Source organism: Phocoena phocoena, chromosome 6 (genome assembly GCF_963924675.1).
Source record: "Phocoena phocoena chromosome 6, mPhoPho1.1, whole genome shotgun sequence".
Lineage (NCBI taxonomy): Eukaryota > Metazoa > Chordata > Mammalia > Artiodactyla > Phocoenidae > Phocoena > Phocoena phocoena.
The window spans coordinates 14,181,212-14,194,880 of NC_089224.1; the positions used below are offsets into that span (position 1 = coordinate 14,181,212).

Consider the following 13,669-nt stretch of genomic DNA (forward strand, 5'->3'; position numbering starts at 1 on the left):
TTCTGGTAACTTTGGGTTTTGTTTGTTCTTCTTTCTCTAGTTCCTTTAGGTGTAAGGTTAGATTGTTTGCTTGAGATTTTTCTTGTTTCTTGAGGTAGGCTTGTATTGCTATAAACTTCCCTCTTAGAACTGCTTTTGCTACATCCCATAGGTTTTGGATAGTCATGTTTTCATTGTCATTTGTCTCTAGGTATTTTTTGATTTCCTCTTTAATTTCTTCAGTGATCTCTTGGTTATTTAGTAACGTATTGTTTAGCCTCCATGTGTTTGTGTTTTTTATGTTTTTTTCCGTGTATTTCATTTCTGATCTCATAGCGATGTGGTCAGAAAAGATGCTTGATATGATTTCAATTTTCTTAAATTTACTGAGGCTTGATTTGTGACCCAAGATATGATCTATCTTGGAGAATGTTTCGTGCACACTTGAGAAGAAAGTGTAATCTGCTGTTTTTGGATGGAATGTCCTATAAATATCAGTTAAATCTATCTGGTCTATTGTGTCATTTAAAGCTTCTGTTTCCTTATTTAGTTTCATTTTGGATGATCTGTCCAGTGGTGTAAGTGAGGTGTTAAAGTCCCCCACTATTATTGTGTTACTGTCGATTACCTCTTTTATAGCTGTTAGCAGTTGCCTTATGTACTGAGGTGCTCCTATGTTGGGTGCATATATATTTATAATTGTTATATCTTCTTCTTGGATTGATCCCTTGATCATTATGTAGTGTCCTTCCTTGTCTCTTCTAACATTCTGTTTTAAAGTCTATTTTATCTGATATGAGTACTGCTACTCCAGCTTCCTTGATTTCCATTTGCATGGAATATCTTTTTCCATCCCCTCACTTTCAGTCTGTATGTGTCCCTAGGTCTGAAGTGGGTCTCTTTTAGACAGAATATATGTGAGTCTTGTTTTTGTATCCATTCAGCGAGCCTGTGTCTTTTAGTTGGAGCATTTAATCCTTTCACCTTTAAGGTAATTACCGATATGTATGTTCCTATGACCATTTTCTTAATTGTTTTGGGTTTGTTTTTGTAGGTTCTTTTCTTCTCTTGTGTTTCCCACTTAGAGAATTTCCTTTAGCATTTGTTGTAAAGCTGGTTTGGTGGTGCTGAATTCTTTTAGCTTTTGCTTGTCTGTAAAGCTTTTGATTTCTTCATCGAATCTGAATGAGATCCTTGCTGGTAGAGTAATCTTGGTTGTAGGTTCTTCCCTTTCATCACTTTAAGTATATCATGCTGCTCCCTTCTGGCTTGTAGAGTTTCTGCTGAGAAATCAGCTGTTAACCTTATGGGAGTTCCCTTGTATGTTATTTGTCATTTTTTCCTTGCTGCTTTCAGTAATTTTTCTTTGTCTTTAATTTTTGCCAATTTGATTACTCTGTGTCTCAGTGTGTTTCTCCTTGGGTTTATCCTGTATGGGACTCTCTGTGCTTCCTGGACTTGGGTGGCTATTTCCTTTACCATGTTAGGGAATTTTTCAACTATAATCTCTTCAGATATTTTCTTGGGTCCTTTCTCTTTCTCTTCTCCTTCTGGGACCCTTATAATGCAAATTTTGTTGCATTTAATGTTGTCCCAGAAGTCTCTTAGGCTGTCTTCATTTCTTTTCATTTTTTTTTCTGTATTCTGTTCCACAGCAGTGAACTCCACCACTCTGTCTTCCAGGTCAATTATCCATTGTTCTGCCTCAGTTATTCTGCTATTTATTCCTTCTAGTGTATTTTTCATTTGTTACTGTATTGTTCCTCTCTGTTTGTTTGTTCTTTAATTCTTCTAGGTCTTTGTTAAACATTTCTTGCACCTTCTTGATCTTTGCCTCCATTCCTTTTCTGAGGTCCTGGATCATCTTTACTATCATTATTCTGAATTCTTTTTCTGGAAGGTTGCCTATCTCCACTTCAATTAGTTGTTTTTCTGGGGTTTTATCTTGTTCCTTCATCTGGTACATAGCCCTCTGCCTTTTCATCTTGTCTATCTTTCTGTGAATGTGGTTTTTGTTCCACAGGCTGCAGGATTGTAGTTCTTCTTGCTTCTGCTGTCTGCCATCTGGTGGATTAGGCTATGTAAGAGGCTTGTGCAAGTTTCCTGATGGGAGGGACTGCTGGTGGGTAGAGCTGGGTGTTGCTCTGTTGGACAGGGCTCAGTAAAACTTTAATCCACTTGTCTGCTGATGGGTGGGGCTGGGTTCCCTCCCTGTTGGTTGTTTGGCCTGAGGCGACCCAACAATGGAGCCTCCTCAGGCTCTTTGGTGGGGCTAATGGCAGACTCTGGGAGGGCTCATGCCAAGGAGTACTTCCCAGAACTTCTGCTGCCAGTGTCCTTGTCCTCATGGTGAGCCACAGCCACCCCCCACCTCTGCAGAAGACCCTCCAACACTAGCAGGTAGGTCTGGTTCAGTCTCCCCTGTGGTCACTGCTCCTTCCCCTGGGTCCCGAAGCGCACACTACTTTGTGTGTGCCCTCCAAGAGTGGAGTCTCTGTTTGCCCCAGTCCTGTCAGAGTCCTGCAATCAAATCCCGCTAGCCTTCAAAGTCTAATTCTCTCAGAATTCCTCCTCCAGTTGCTGGACCCCCAGGTTGGGAAGCCTGACGTGGGGCTCAGCACCTTCACTCCAGTGGGTGGACTTCTGTGGTATAAGTGTTCTCCAGTTTGTGAGTCACCCACCCAGCAGTTATGGGATTTGATTTTATTGTGATTGTGCCCCTCGTACCGTCTCATTGTGGCTTCTCCTTTGTCTTTGGATGTGGGGTATCTTTTTTGGTGAGTTCCAGTGTCTTCCTGTCAATGATTGTTCAGCAGTTAGCTGTGATGCCAGTGCTCTCGCAAGAGGGAGTGAGAGCAAGTCCTTCTTCTCCGCCATCTTGAACCAATCTCAGAAGATCATTTCTTTATCTTTCCTGGGCAGCCTAAAGACTGCAGAAGATCATGATATCTTAATCTAAGTCCCTCTTCAGAGAGAGCATCACACACATTTCTGAGATCAAACTAATCTCCAGCTACTTTGCCAGGTGGACCTGAAGAAGCATGTTCCAGAGTCAGGACCTCAGATTTCTTCTTTTTAAAAAAAAATGTCACCTTTCCCGGGTCATCGTCATAAACTTTTATATCAAGAAGCTGATCCTGATAAAGTGAGGAATGGAAAAGTTTAAATATGGGATGAGAATGATTTTTAAATGCTGGAGGATTTTCCTTAAATCATTCATGTTTTTCTATCCAGCAAGTCCTTTCTTTGAGTCCTTTTGGAATGACGACAGACCTTTGAATATTTCCTTCCCTCTAATCATTACTTCAAAGAACCTGGAGAAGGTGTGAAAAATGAAATTGATATCTGTTGCTTTATGGCCCAAACCCAGGCCCACCCACTGCTCTTCGTTGGGCAACCCCTTTCTAGATCAAAGTCGCGTTCCCCAGGAATAAACTCCTAGGTCGTTCACCGGCGACCTGTTATGTTGTTGTTACATTGGTGCCTGACTGTTACCCACTCCAGCCTCAAAACTGGAATGGGTGACAGTTCAGATCATGCTTTTAGTCTGAGGCCCGTTTACAGCTGTATGTCTGGGGACCACTTATCGTCAGTTTCCTTGTCTATAAAATAATAGTTGTCACAGAACTTTGCAGTGGACATCCTAGGAGAAGTGTGTAAAGGTCTAGCAGGTGCCTGGAGTCTGAAAGGGTGCAGTACAGATACCCTCTCTTTCCTTACCTGTGAAAGGTGACCACTCATCTGGGGCATTTTTTATTATTATTAAAGCAAGGAAGAAAGCTTCATCAGAGGGTTCTGCCTCTTTATTGATGCCTGCCACCCCGTGACCCATCAGCTGCTAAGTGTCAATAATTCTGCTGGTTTTCCTTCCCTGAACACAGATGGTGGAGGTAGCATCAGACAGTTCCCCAGGCATGCTAAACTGAACTAAAACATCACCCAGGGAGAGCCCCGTTCTGTTGAGAAAGCATCGTCCAGAACCTGAAGTAGTTGTAAAACACAGAAAAGATTCCAGGATCACAAGCACCCCCTAGGGAGTGGCCAGGAGAATGGCAAACGGTATTAAAGCCTCAGCTGTATCCCCAGACACAGCTCTCTGTGGACCACAGCATCTCAACTAGGGTAAATCGGCTTAATCGTGAGGTGACTGCTGCCTGGCTTCCCTTTTCTTTCCTTGCTGTGTTAACCCATGAATCATTGTCCCTGAGGCTGCAAAGGTTGGGAAGTTTGGTGGATGGAAAATGAGAATGGGAGTGAGATATATTAATTTCCTTTCCAGGAGTCTGAATTTGGAGGAGGCCTCTGCTTTTTCCCTATAATATAATCAAAAGTATATTTACACCAGCAGCGTGGGATTGATTGAAAGCGTACTCTTTGGAGTTAGACTTCCTGGGTTGATGTCCTGACTATGTAATTGAATCAGCTGTCTCTCTTTCGGTGGATTATTTGACTTTTGACCTTGATTTTCTCAAACTATAAAATGAGAATAATAATATTAGTTCACTCAGAATTGTTTTAATTTTAAAATGAAATTATACATATGAAGTGCTTAGAATAATGCTTAACAAATAGTGTGCACTCAGTAAATACTGTATTTGCTCTCCTTGTAGCAAATTGCTGGTATCCATGGCAAGAACACTGGGTTTTACATTCAGTTATCTAAGATTCTCTAAGACAGCTCTGGCATAATTTCTTCTGAGCTAGCACTCGGGTGACGCTGAAGACATCTTTTTCTATGTCTTTCATTCCTGGAGACCTCTGAGGTTTAAAGTTATATGTATCTTCTTTCCTTAGAAATCAATATCCATTATGTATAGCTCACGGTTACCGCTTTTCCTGGAGAAAGATGTTAATGGATTCTGTCAAGGCCACGAGGCAGCCACTTCCATACAGAACGGCTTTTGAGTTTCTTAAAAGCCTGACCTTCAGTTAGAAAGTCATCAGGAAGCTTCCAATGAGCTCAGGAGTCTAATCAATATTTCTCAGTCTTTAGTGATGATCAGTTGTCATCAAGGGTCCACCAAAAAGTCATGTCACACAGGCTGTGGCTTTTCCTGACATTTTCTATCCATTAGGTGTCCCTGGAAAAGGGGGAGCTCTTCAAGTTTCCATGGCAGAAGTGGCTAATCTGCCGGCCTTCTAAAAAATAAGTACACAGATAATACAGAATTTAAAAACAAAAGCAGAACCTCACAGGAGTCTTCAGGAGACTGGGTTATTTGCGACTATTGACAGGTCAGCTTCAAGAAGACTGGATTGCAGAACTGAGAATAAATAGTATTTGTCTTTCCAATTTAAAATCTCCAATCATAGCTTTCAGGCTGCCAGCCCAGCTCCCCTTTTGTTCAGTGATAATGATCCCTATTTTTCTACCTCAACCCACGACCCTGGCAGACAGGAAGTTGTGTCTGGCTAAATTCACAGAGTTACCTCCTTAATAATCAAGAACATAACTTTAACACATTTCTTAGTACGTTTATTTAAAGTCATGATTTTGACGGCCTGGTGTTGTCTGACAAAGGGATGAAATCGTCCAGCAAGCTGCCCGCTCACAGGAGATTTAGTTTCCTATGTCGCCACCTAGTGACCATTCTATGAACTTCATTGATGGGTTGTCAGGTCCAGACAGACCTGCCACATATATATGCACGTTTATAAGGAGGTTATTACCTTTCTTTAGAATATATTTCCCAGTTTTAGCACATGTTTGTGCTAAAATGTGTGGATTTTTTTTTTAATTCCACAATCTCGTGTCAGTACAGATGCTTTGAGAAAAAGGCAAATTGGGTATATGGAGCTGGTTGATATTTGAGAATAGAGTCATCCCTTTGTAATCATGAGTTCTGCATGCAGGGATTCAACCAACTGAGGATGAAAAAATATTTTTTAAAAAATTCACAACTTTCCAAAAAGCAAAACTTGAACTTGCCACATCCCAGCCACTATTTACATAGCATTTACATTTTATTTACAATTATTTACAAAGCTACTATTTTCATTATATTGGGTATTACAAGTAATCTAGAAATGACTTAAAGTATACTGGGAGGATATGCTTAGGTTATATGCAAATACTTTGCCGTTTTATGTAAGAGACTTGAGCTTGGGAGGAGTTTTGTTTGGGGGGTCCTGGAGCCAATCCTCCACAGATACCGAGGCAGGACTGTAATGGATGCTATTGGCAATGCTGGTTTTGTCTTGTTTTCGTTTGGGTCACCATCGCTGCATTCCTGGCAGAAATGATATAAAAATATACTTGAGATTCCTTGGCACTGTAGCATTTAGACAATGTGTTTTAACAAATATGGATTCTGATATATTTTTTTGGAGAATTTTTTTTTTTTTTTTTGTGGTACGCGGGCCTCTCACTGCTGTGGCCTCTCCCGTTGCGGAGCACAGGCTCCGGATGTGCAGGCTCAACGGCCATGCCTCACGGGCCCAGCCACTCCGCGGCATGTGGGATCTTCCCGGACCGGGGCACGAACCCATGTCCCCTGCATCGGCAGGTGGACTCTCAACCACTGCGCCACCAGGGAAGCCCTGGAGAATTTTTTAAAGTGATTTTATGGGAAGTTAAACTGCAGAATCTATCCCCCAACTGCCCTCCACCCCCTGCAATGTACAGCCACTCAGGTCTCTGCTCAGTTTGACTTCTTTTTATATTTTACTGATTCCTGTGGGGTTCCCTGGTTCTGTATCACTTACAGGTCAGAGGTTTGGGCAGCGGTTTTGCTCAAATTCTGGGAGCCGATATACCTTTGGCCCTCTGTCCTTGGTCTGTGCCTAGGCTGGGGAGCATCGTCAAAGTTCAGCTGGGTTTCACTCATGCCTTGGATTTTCCTCTGTGGTGCTCTCTTAGGTACTCACCCCCCAGGTGGGGGTGGGATGGTGTGGGGGGCTTGTCAAACCTGCCATGCTTCCCTCATGTCCATACCCGCCTCTTCCCATTTCAGGTCGGTCCACTCTCGTCCTCCCTATGACTAAACTTCAGCCTAACTAAGATGCATCTTTGTCCTATTTGTTTTCTGTCGGCACTTTTGCTGATCAATCGTTTGGCTTCCTGCTCACCAACCCAAACCAGCCCACTGAATGTCCTTAAAAAATGTAAATACAAAGTTAGATAAAAGGTCTTGGAAGGAGCAGTGCATGTGATGGGCCCCAAAGCCCCAGATTGTGGATAAATCTGCCTCTGTCCAGGGCAGAGGGCACATGACCCAGCCGTAAGCACAGCCCAGCATCCCAAGACACAACATCCCAGACCCGTAGTAAGCTCGGTCTAAGTTGAGGCAAGTACTAGCATCAGGAAGGGTTATTTATTTGTGGCAGGGCAGCAAGGCACTTACGGGGCTGAGGTGGGAGGCAGAGGTGCTCGGACAGTAGGTCTAACAGGTAAGTCCATTCCCACCAGGAGTTCTGTCAGTGCCTGTGGGTTCAAGGGAAAGGATTCAAACCCTGGGAGGTGACAAGAGCTAGAAATATCAAGGCTATGAAATCATAACTGGCTCCATAACCAGGGACAGAACTGGGCCTACAAGGGGCCCACTAGTAGGGGATGGCTGTGAAAATGCTTCTTGATCTGTAGACAATATTGGAAGAAGAAGATCCCTAAGAAATAGAGCAGAGAGAGGCAGCATTTGAAAGGACTGTAGGTAAAGTCTCTAAGGCCCAGGTTGAGTAGTATGGGCAAGCATGGTGAATACCACCTGAAATTAAAAAGAGGCTCGATTGTCAGAAGGCCCCTGGGGTTATTTGAAAAACAGGGAAGCAGATTAGAAGACTAGAGTGATTATCTAGGCAGGAAGCAATGAAGCAGGAGGACTTAGGGAATTCCAGACATATTTATAATTGGAGAAAAGAAATTTGAAAAAAAAAGCATCACTAGAAATTGGTAGTTAGCTGAATGTAGAGCCCAAGACAGAGGATATGAGTGACGTCCTCGGAAAGGACACCATGAGGGGAGTTTTCTGAAAGAGATATGGGAACAATTAAAAAAAAAAAAAATCAAGAAAATGGTTCTTTTAAAGGGGGAATATCACCAAAATGTACATTGTTCATCAACATGTATTGTTCAGGCAAATACGGATATGTGAACATCCCTTCATTTTGTCTTTTTTAAAAAAATTGTTTATAGTTGATTTACAGTGTTGTGTTAGTTTCAGGTGTACAGCAAAGTGAATCAGTTATACATATACATATATCCACTCTTCTTTAGATTCTTTTCCCATATAGGTCATTACAGAGTATTGAGTAGAGTTCCCTGTGCTATACAATAGGTCCTTATTAATTATCTGTTTTATATATAGTAGTGTGAATATCTCAATCCCAGTCTCCCAATTTAACCCTCCCCCTGACCCCTGCTTCCCCTGCCAACCATAAGTTTGTTTTCTACATCAGTGACTATTTGTTTTGTAAATAAGTTCATTTGTACCTTTTTTTTTTTTTAGATTCCACATATAAGCAATATCATATGATATTTGTCTTGGACATGAGGATTATTGTTTGCTTTAATGAGGCTAGTATATATGATATGGAATTTCTCTTTTCTCAAAAATTTACATAAAATATTTCAATTAGTATATTTTGCATTAAGCATGCCTTTATCGGTATTGTTTCTTTCTTTCTTTTACATATAAAGATTTATTTTAATCAGGTAAGTATTCATCATCTCTTTTTTAAGTGTCCAACTTATCCTGTGGAGGATACACAGGAGACAGGCACTTTTGTGGAGGTCAGAGCACAGAGGCAGACTCTGTATCTCCTACCAAGACCAGACTCATGTCACTCTGGAAAATGGGACAAATTAAATCTATAACACCTATCAATATATACTGTGAAACCTTATTTCATTGCCACAGGCTGGTAAATGCCCTTGGTGCATGAATGCATTGCCCATCCAAGGTGCCAGTTTTGTTTCTTAAAGGAATAGCTTTGATTAGAAAAACAGATGCTTTTTGAAAGCACACTAGGTACAAAGTGCTGAGTCACTGCTATCCTTTGCTGATTTCACTCACTCTTCCCATCAACCAGTCAGCAGAGCCACAGAAATTCACCAAGAACCATCAGCTTTCTTCTTTGATTTGCAGTCTTTATTTCATTGAATCAGAAAATTTGCAGTTAGCCCTTGAAAACTTTATTTCAGTAAGTGAAAAAATAATTGCAGATAGCTTTAGCAGTTAACAAAAAAGAAAACAGAACCCATGAGAACACTTTGAGGAGCCCCCATATAAGAAGGAGCTGAAATCATTCCCAGGACAATCCTGCGCATCACTGTCCACTGACAGGAAGGGAAGGAAACAGTGCAGAAATCGCACAGGAAGTGCTCAAACCCGTATATTGTAAGGATCTCAAACGCCCTTCGTGGGAATTGTCTTTCTTCTCTGCTGGAGTCAATTTTCTGAAATTTTTGTAATGCTCTGACTTTTCTGTCAAGTTCTTAAGGAATTCTAAAAAATAAGGAATTTTGAATTAACGTCTAGTCATTTAGAATTAACAGGAGCATTTCATGTCCTCTTTGGCTGCCACTACAAGTTTAAGAAGGATTTTTGTAGTTAAAGTGACTATTCTTTTCCCTCTTTCACTGTCTACCTTTTAATTAACTAGTGGAATCTGATGTTTCCTGCACAGATTTCCTTGGCATCTCTGCAGGAGAGAAGTTCATTTAAACCATAATTAATGGTAATTATGTCAGGTTCAAATTAAGATAAGTACTTTTATGTTCCCAAAGTAATAACCTGTCATAAGAGATGTTTTACTTCTTAGACTCAGCGTTGTAATTTACTGTCCTCTAAGTTTTGACTCTTTTTTTTTTGAAGTAATTAGATTAACGTAAGAAAATCCTAGAGCAAGAAGACTATTTTTTGTATTAAGGAGCATTTGAAAAATGGTAGATTTTTTGGGTAGCCTATGTCTGTGCCATTCTACAGGTAAATATTACAGAAGATGTTGTTTCTCTTCACCGTTTTCTGTCTGGATAAAAAACATTTGAAAAACTACCAGAAATATGTGTAGCAAACATCTAGGGAAGGTTAAGAAGATCTTGCATCCAGAATCCTCAGCGTAGCCTTGCACGGCCGTGTTGGATATCCAATTTCAAGCTCTAAATAAAAAGAGATGGTTAAAAGTAAATTGTTTTCTGCAAAATCTATAAGCATGTTATATTTCATTTATATCTACTAATTACAGTAACCTTTCTGGATTCTCTTGTACTTCATTTATTCACATTTTCCCATATCGCCTTAGCCATGGCTAATTAAGCCGTCATTATGAAATAAAATCAACAAGCCTATCACAAAAGAAAGAAAATCATTTTATTTTTCAATACAAGAAGCCAGTTTGCTTGCACTAAGGAGCATCTCTTTCTACTCCCCAGTATGAGACAGGTTCATCCTTGTGGAGTGGAGGGACCATTAGAAAAGTCTTTTCTTCTCCATCCCAACAGGGAAAGTGTATTGGGCAGTATTTCTAGTAAGAATGCTTTCTTGGGGAAAGCTTCACATTAACCCAGTACATTGTAGGGACTCAACAAAAGTCACTGAATGGATGAATGAAGGAATGAAAACAACAACTCTGAATGCTCATTTTGTCTCCCTTTGGCAAAAATCACAATTTTTTGATAAATTTTCTGACATTAGACCTAATAATTCAAAAGTGAAATCATCCCTCGGGCATAGTCAGTTATTGATTTGTAAGTGAAAACTTGGACAAAGTAATCATGGAAAAAACTGTTCCATTAGAAAGGATACCTTTTCTATGATTACCAGTACTGTTATGTCCTTTAAAATACCTCATGAGAACCCATGGTTATGTATACTTTAACCAAGAAAAGTTTGAGAAAGAAATTTTGTTTTTGTTGTTATTTCCAAAATGTGTTCAGACTCTGACACTGTTGAATTCTAGCTTGCTCCTTCAGTCAAGTTGAAAATTCTTGGACTAAAACATGCACTGCTGAATTTCTATCAGTTAGAAATTTAAACATATCAGGGGAAACAATTTCAACCTTCCTAATCTTTTGATAAGAACAGAGGATCTCTCCAATCAATGAGTAGATAAAGAACACAAAAGGAGGCTAGCATTTGAAAAATCTGTGTCAGGAACCAAATCAGATTTCACACACAGGCACACATACACATGAGCACATATACACACAGACCACCTCTTTTTGATCCATGAAAAACCTAAGACTGTAAATCGCTAGGGAATGGAGGGGATGGGGGTGGGGTGAGGCAATGATAGTTCAGGATAAGTGAAGTTTTATCAGAAGCCATGTTTCCTTGTTATCTTGATTGTAACTCTCTCCAACAATATATTTGGTAAGAAGATTGCCAGATATTTTTCAAGTACTAGAGTTTTCATTCAAAAAAAATCTCAGTTGAAATCCCAGTAAAACCAATTTATAAAAAGGGACTGTGCTGGTGGAGCAGGGCATGGGGAGACATGCTCATTCCGTGCCACCCTGACTATACAGCACGTTCTGAGACCCTTTTGTGTGACAGGCCGATTCTGTGGAGCCACAGACTGAACACTACCTTGATCACACCCTTCTAGCCATTGAACAATGCGTAATGAGAATTGCTGAGTTTACAAAGATGTAGTTGAGAATCTCGGTGATTTCGGCGTCCAGTTCTGAATAGGAAGTGTTCTGTGTGACCTTGAGGATACAGGTCTAGATAAAGATTCCAGTGGTACAGGTGCTCTTAGAAACCTGGTAATATCTCTTTTTTGGCTCCGTGTCTCTCGTGCATGTGTGGGCTGATTTAGCTTATTTGCTTCTTATCAATATTTATTCAGGGAAGACATCTCCTCAGTTAGCAGAAAGCCCTCTGCTGATCAAGGCCTCTCTGGAAGCTGTCATTGGGTTTGACCCCTGAGAACCAGGGCTGGGACCAGGGCGAGGTGAGCAAGGCATTTGTCAGGCAGGAGCAGCATTTAAGGGGTACAAACAAACTCTGTGATCACAATCAATAATACGTTGATGTGGTGTTTAAAAAAAAAATCAGAATTAATTCCCAAGAATTCGTGATGAGCACAGTCAGTATTTTAAATAATGACGGTATCTGACTGTGTACTTACAAGAGTCACTGTGCTCTTTATCACCCTAATCCCAGCCCTGCTGAGAAGTAGGAAGTTCCTATTTCTGCCTCAAGTCAGAGAGCCATGTTATATTGTTGGAAATTTTCAAGGGACCAATGAGTGGTTACGTGGCACCAAGATTATTAGTGAAATGTACACAGACTAGCACAACCAACAGAAAAGAGCCAAGGGACCATACCAGCGTGATGTAGTGCGGACTCAAGAAACTGGTTGGAGTCTCTCCGAGGACTCTGCAGTTCTTGGCTGACGAAAAGAGATACTCTTAACCTGCAGTTAGGGCTCAAACAAATATGACTATTTTCCAAGCCTACAAAATACATTTGCTAGTCGTCTCCAGGATACAGTCCTAGTAAATGTACAGATATTGAAACACACAGAGACCATATTCTTGCCTACGTTGTTCTCTTGTGATGGATGAGTCTAACAACTTATCTGTAAATCAAGCATACATATAAGAGTGGGAGTTTCTTTACATGTTATGATATGAGTAGTTCAAGGTCAGTCTGTTAACTTCCAAATCTTAGAGTCTCTAATTGTCTGCATGCCTGAAATTCCACAACCAGGCACATCCCTTTGGACCTTGGAGGTCTTTGAGGATTTCCAGAACTTACTATCTGTAATGCAGATGTGCCCTGCCTAAGTTACCCTTTTTGAAGTGCTTTCTTTTAACCCCCGTGGACATTAATACAACCAGGCAGCGTGGTTCAGTGGAAACAGGACCTAGGAGAGGCACTGGGTACCAGACAGAAAAGCTAACCAAATATCATTAATGTAACTGGGAAAGGACACCAAACACAGATCTTTTCCAAACCACAATTTTGCTGAGAACTGGCCTTTGATGGGTAACTAATGTATCAGACAGGAGTCAGCTAAATCATTATTATTCATATAATTTTATGACAAATAATACAAAAAACCTAAACAAGAGATTCAAGGACCCAAACTGTCCTATACAATCTACATTTATAATATATTATGCTATATGGTTAATTAAATTCATTCATATATTTAACAAATATAAGCTCTTCTTCTAAGTTCCCCCATTTAATTAAAAATCCAAAAAGCCCTTAAGGATTTTGTATTCAATATAAATATGCCCCAGGCTCTGTTTGAACCTCTGGTGACTATCTATCATTGATCATATGCTCAGGCTAACTTCACCTGAATCCTTTCTCTGGGAGTGCAACTGTTTTGCACAGTAATTTAAAGAAAATGTAATTAGGAAAGTTACTGCGACAGTGCATGAGGCATAGTAGACACTTAACACATATTAGGTGCTAAATATATACCAGACACGGTGCTAAGTGCATTTACATTCAGTTTCTTATTTAAACCTGATATTAGCATCCTGTGTTCTCATATCAGAAAATCTCAATGTAAGCTTAATAAATTATTACACAATATTTTCCTTTCATTTGCGTGGACAATGTAGACTCGTTGATTTGGGTCACCACTGGCATAATAAAATGTATGAATGGATAAAAATGATCAACCATCATATTACCAGAGGAAGGGTAAACTATACAGACATAAGTAAGAGAAGTTCAGTAAAAGCCTTTCTACTATAATGTCATATATGTGTTCCTGGGGGTAGGGTGGG

General features: G+C 40.3%; 1 protein-coding gene across 1 annotated transcript in view; it reads right to left on the reverse strand.

Moving 5' to 3' along the window:
• Positions 1-2,981: 2,981 nt before the first annotated feature.
• The window catches only part of ADAM7 (ADAM metallopeptidase domain 7), a 61,693-nt gene continuing 51,005 nt past the window's right edge, over positions 2,982-13,669 (reverse strand). Inside the window, 1 exon segment of the mRNA XM_065879849.1 lies at positions 2,982-3,116. Within this exon segment, the coding sequence (XP_065735921.1) occupies positions 2,982-3,116 (135 nt within the window).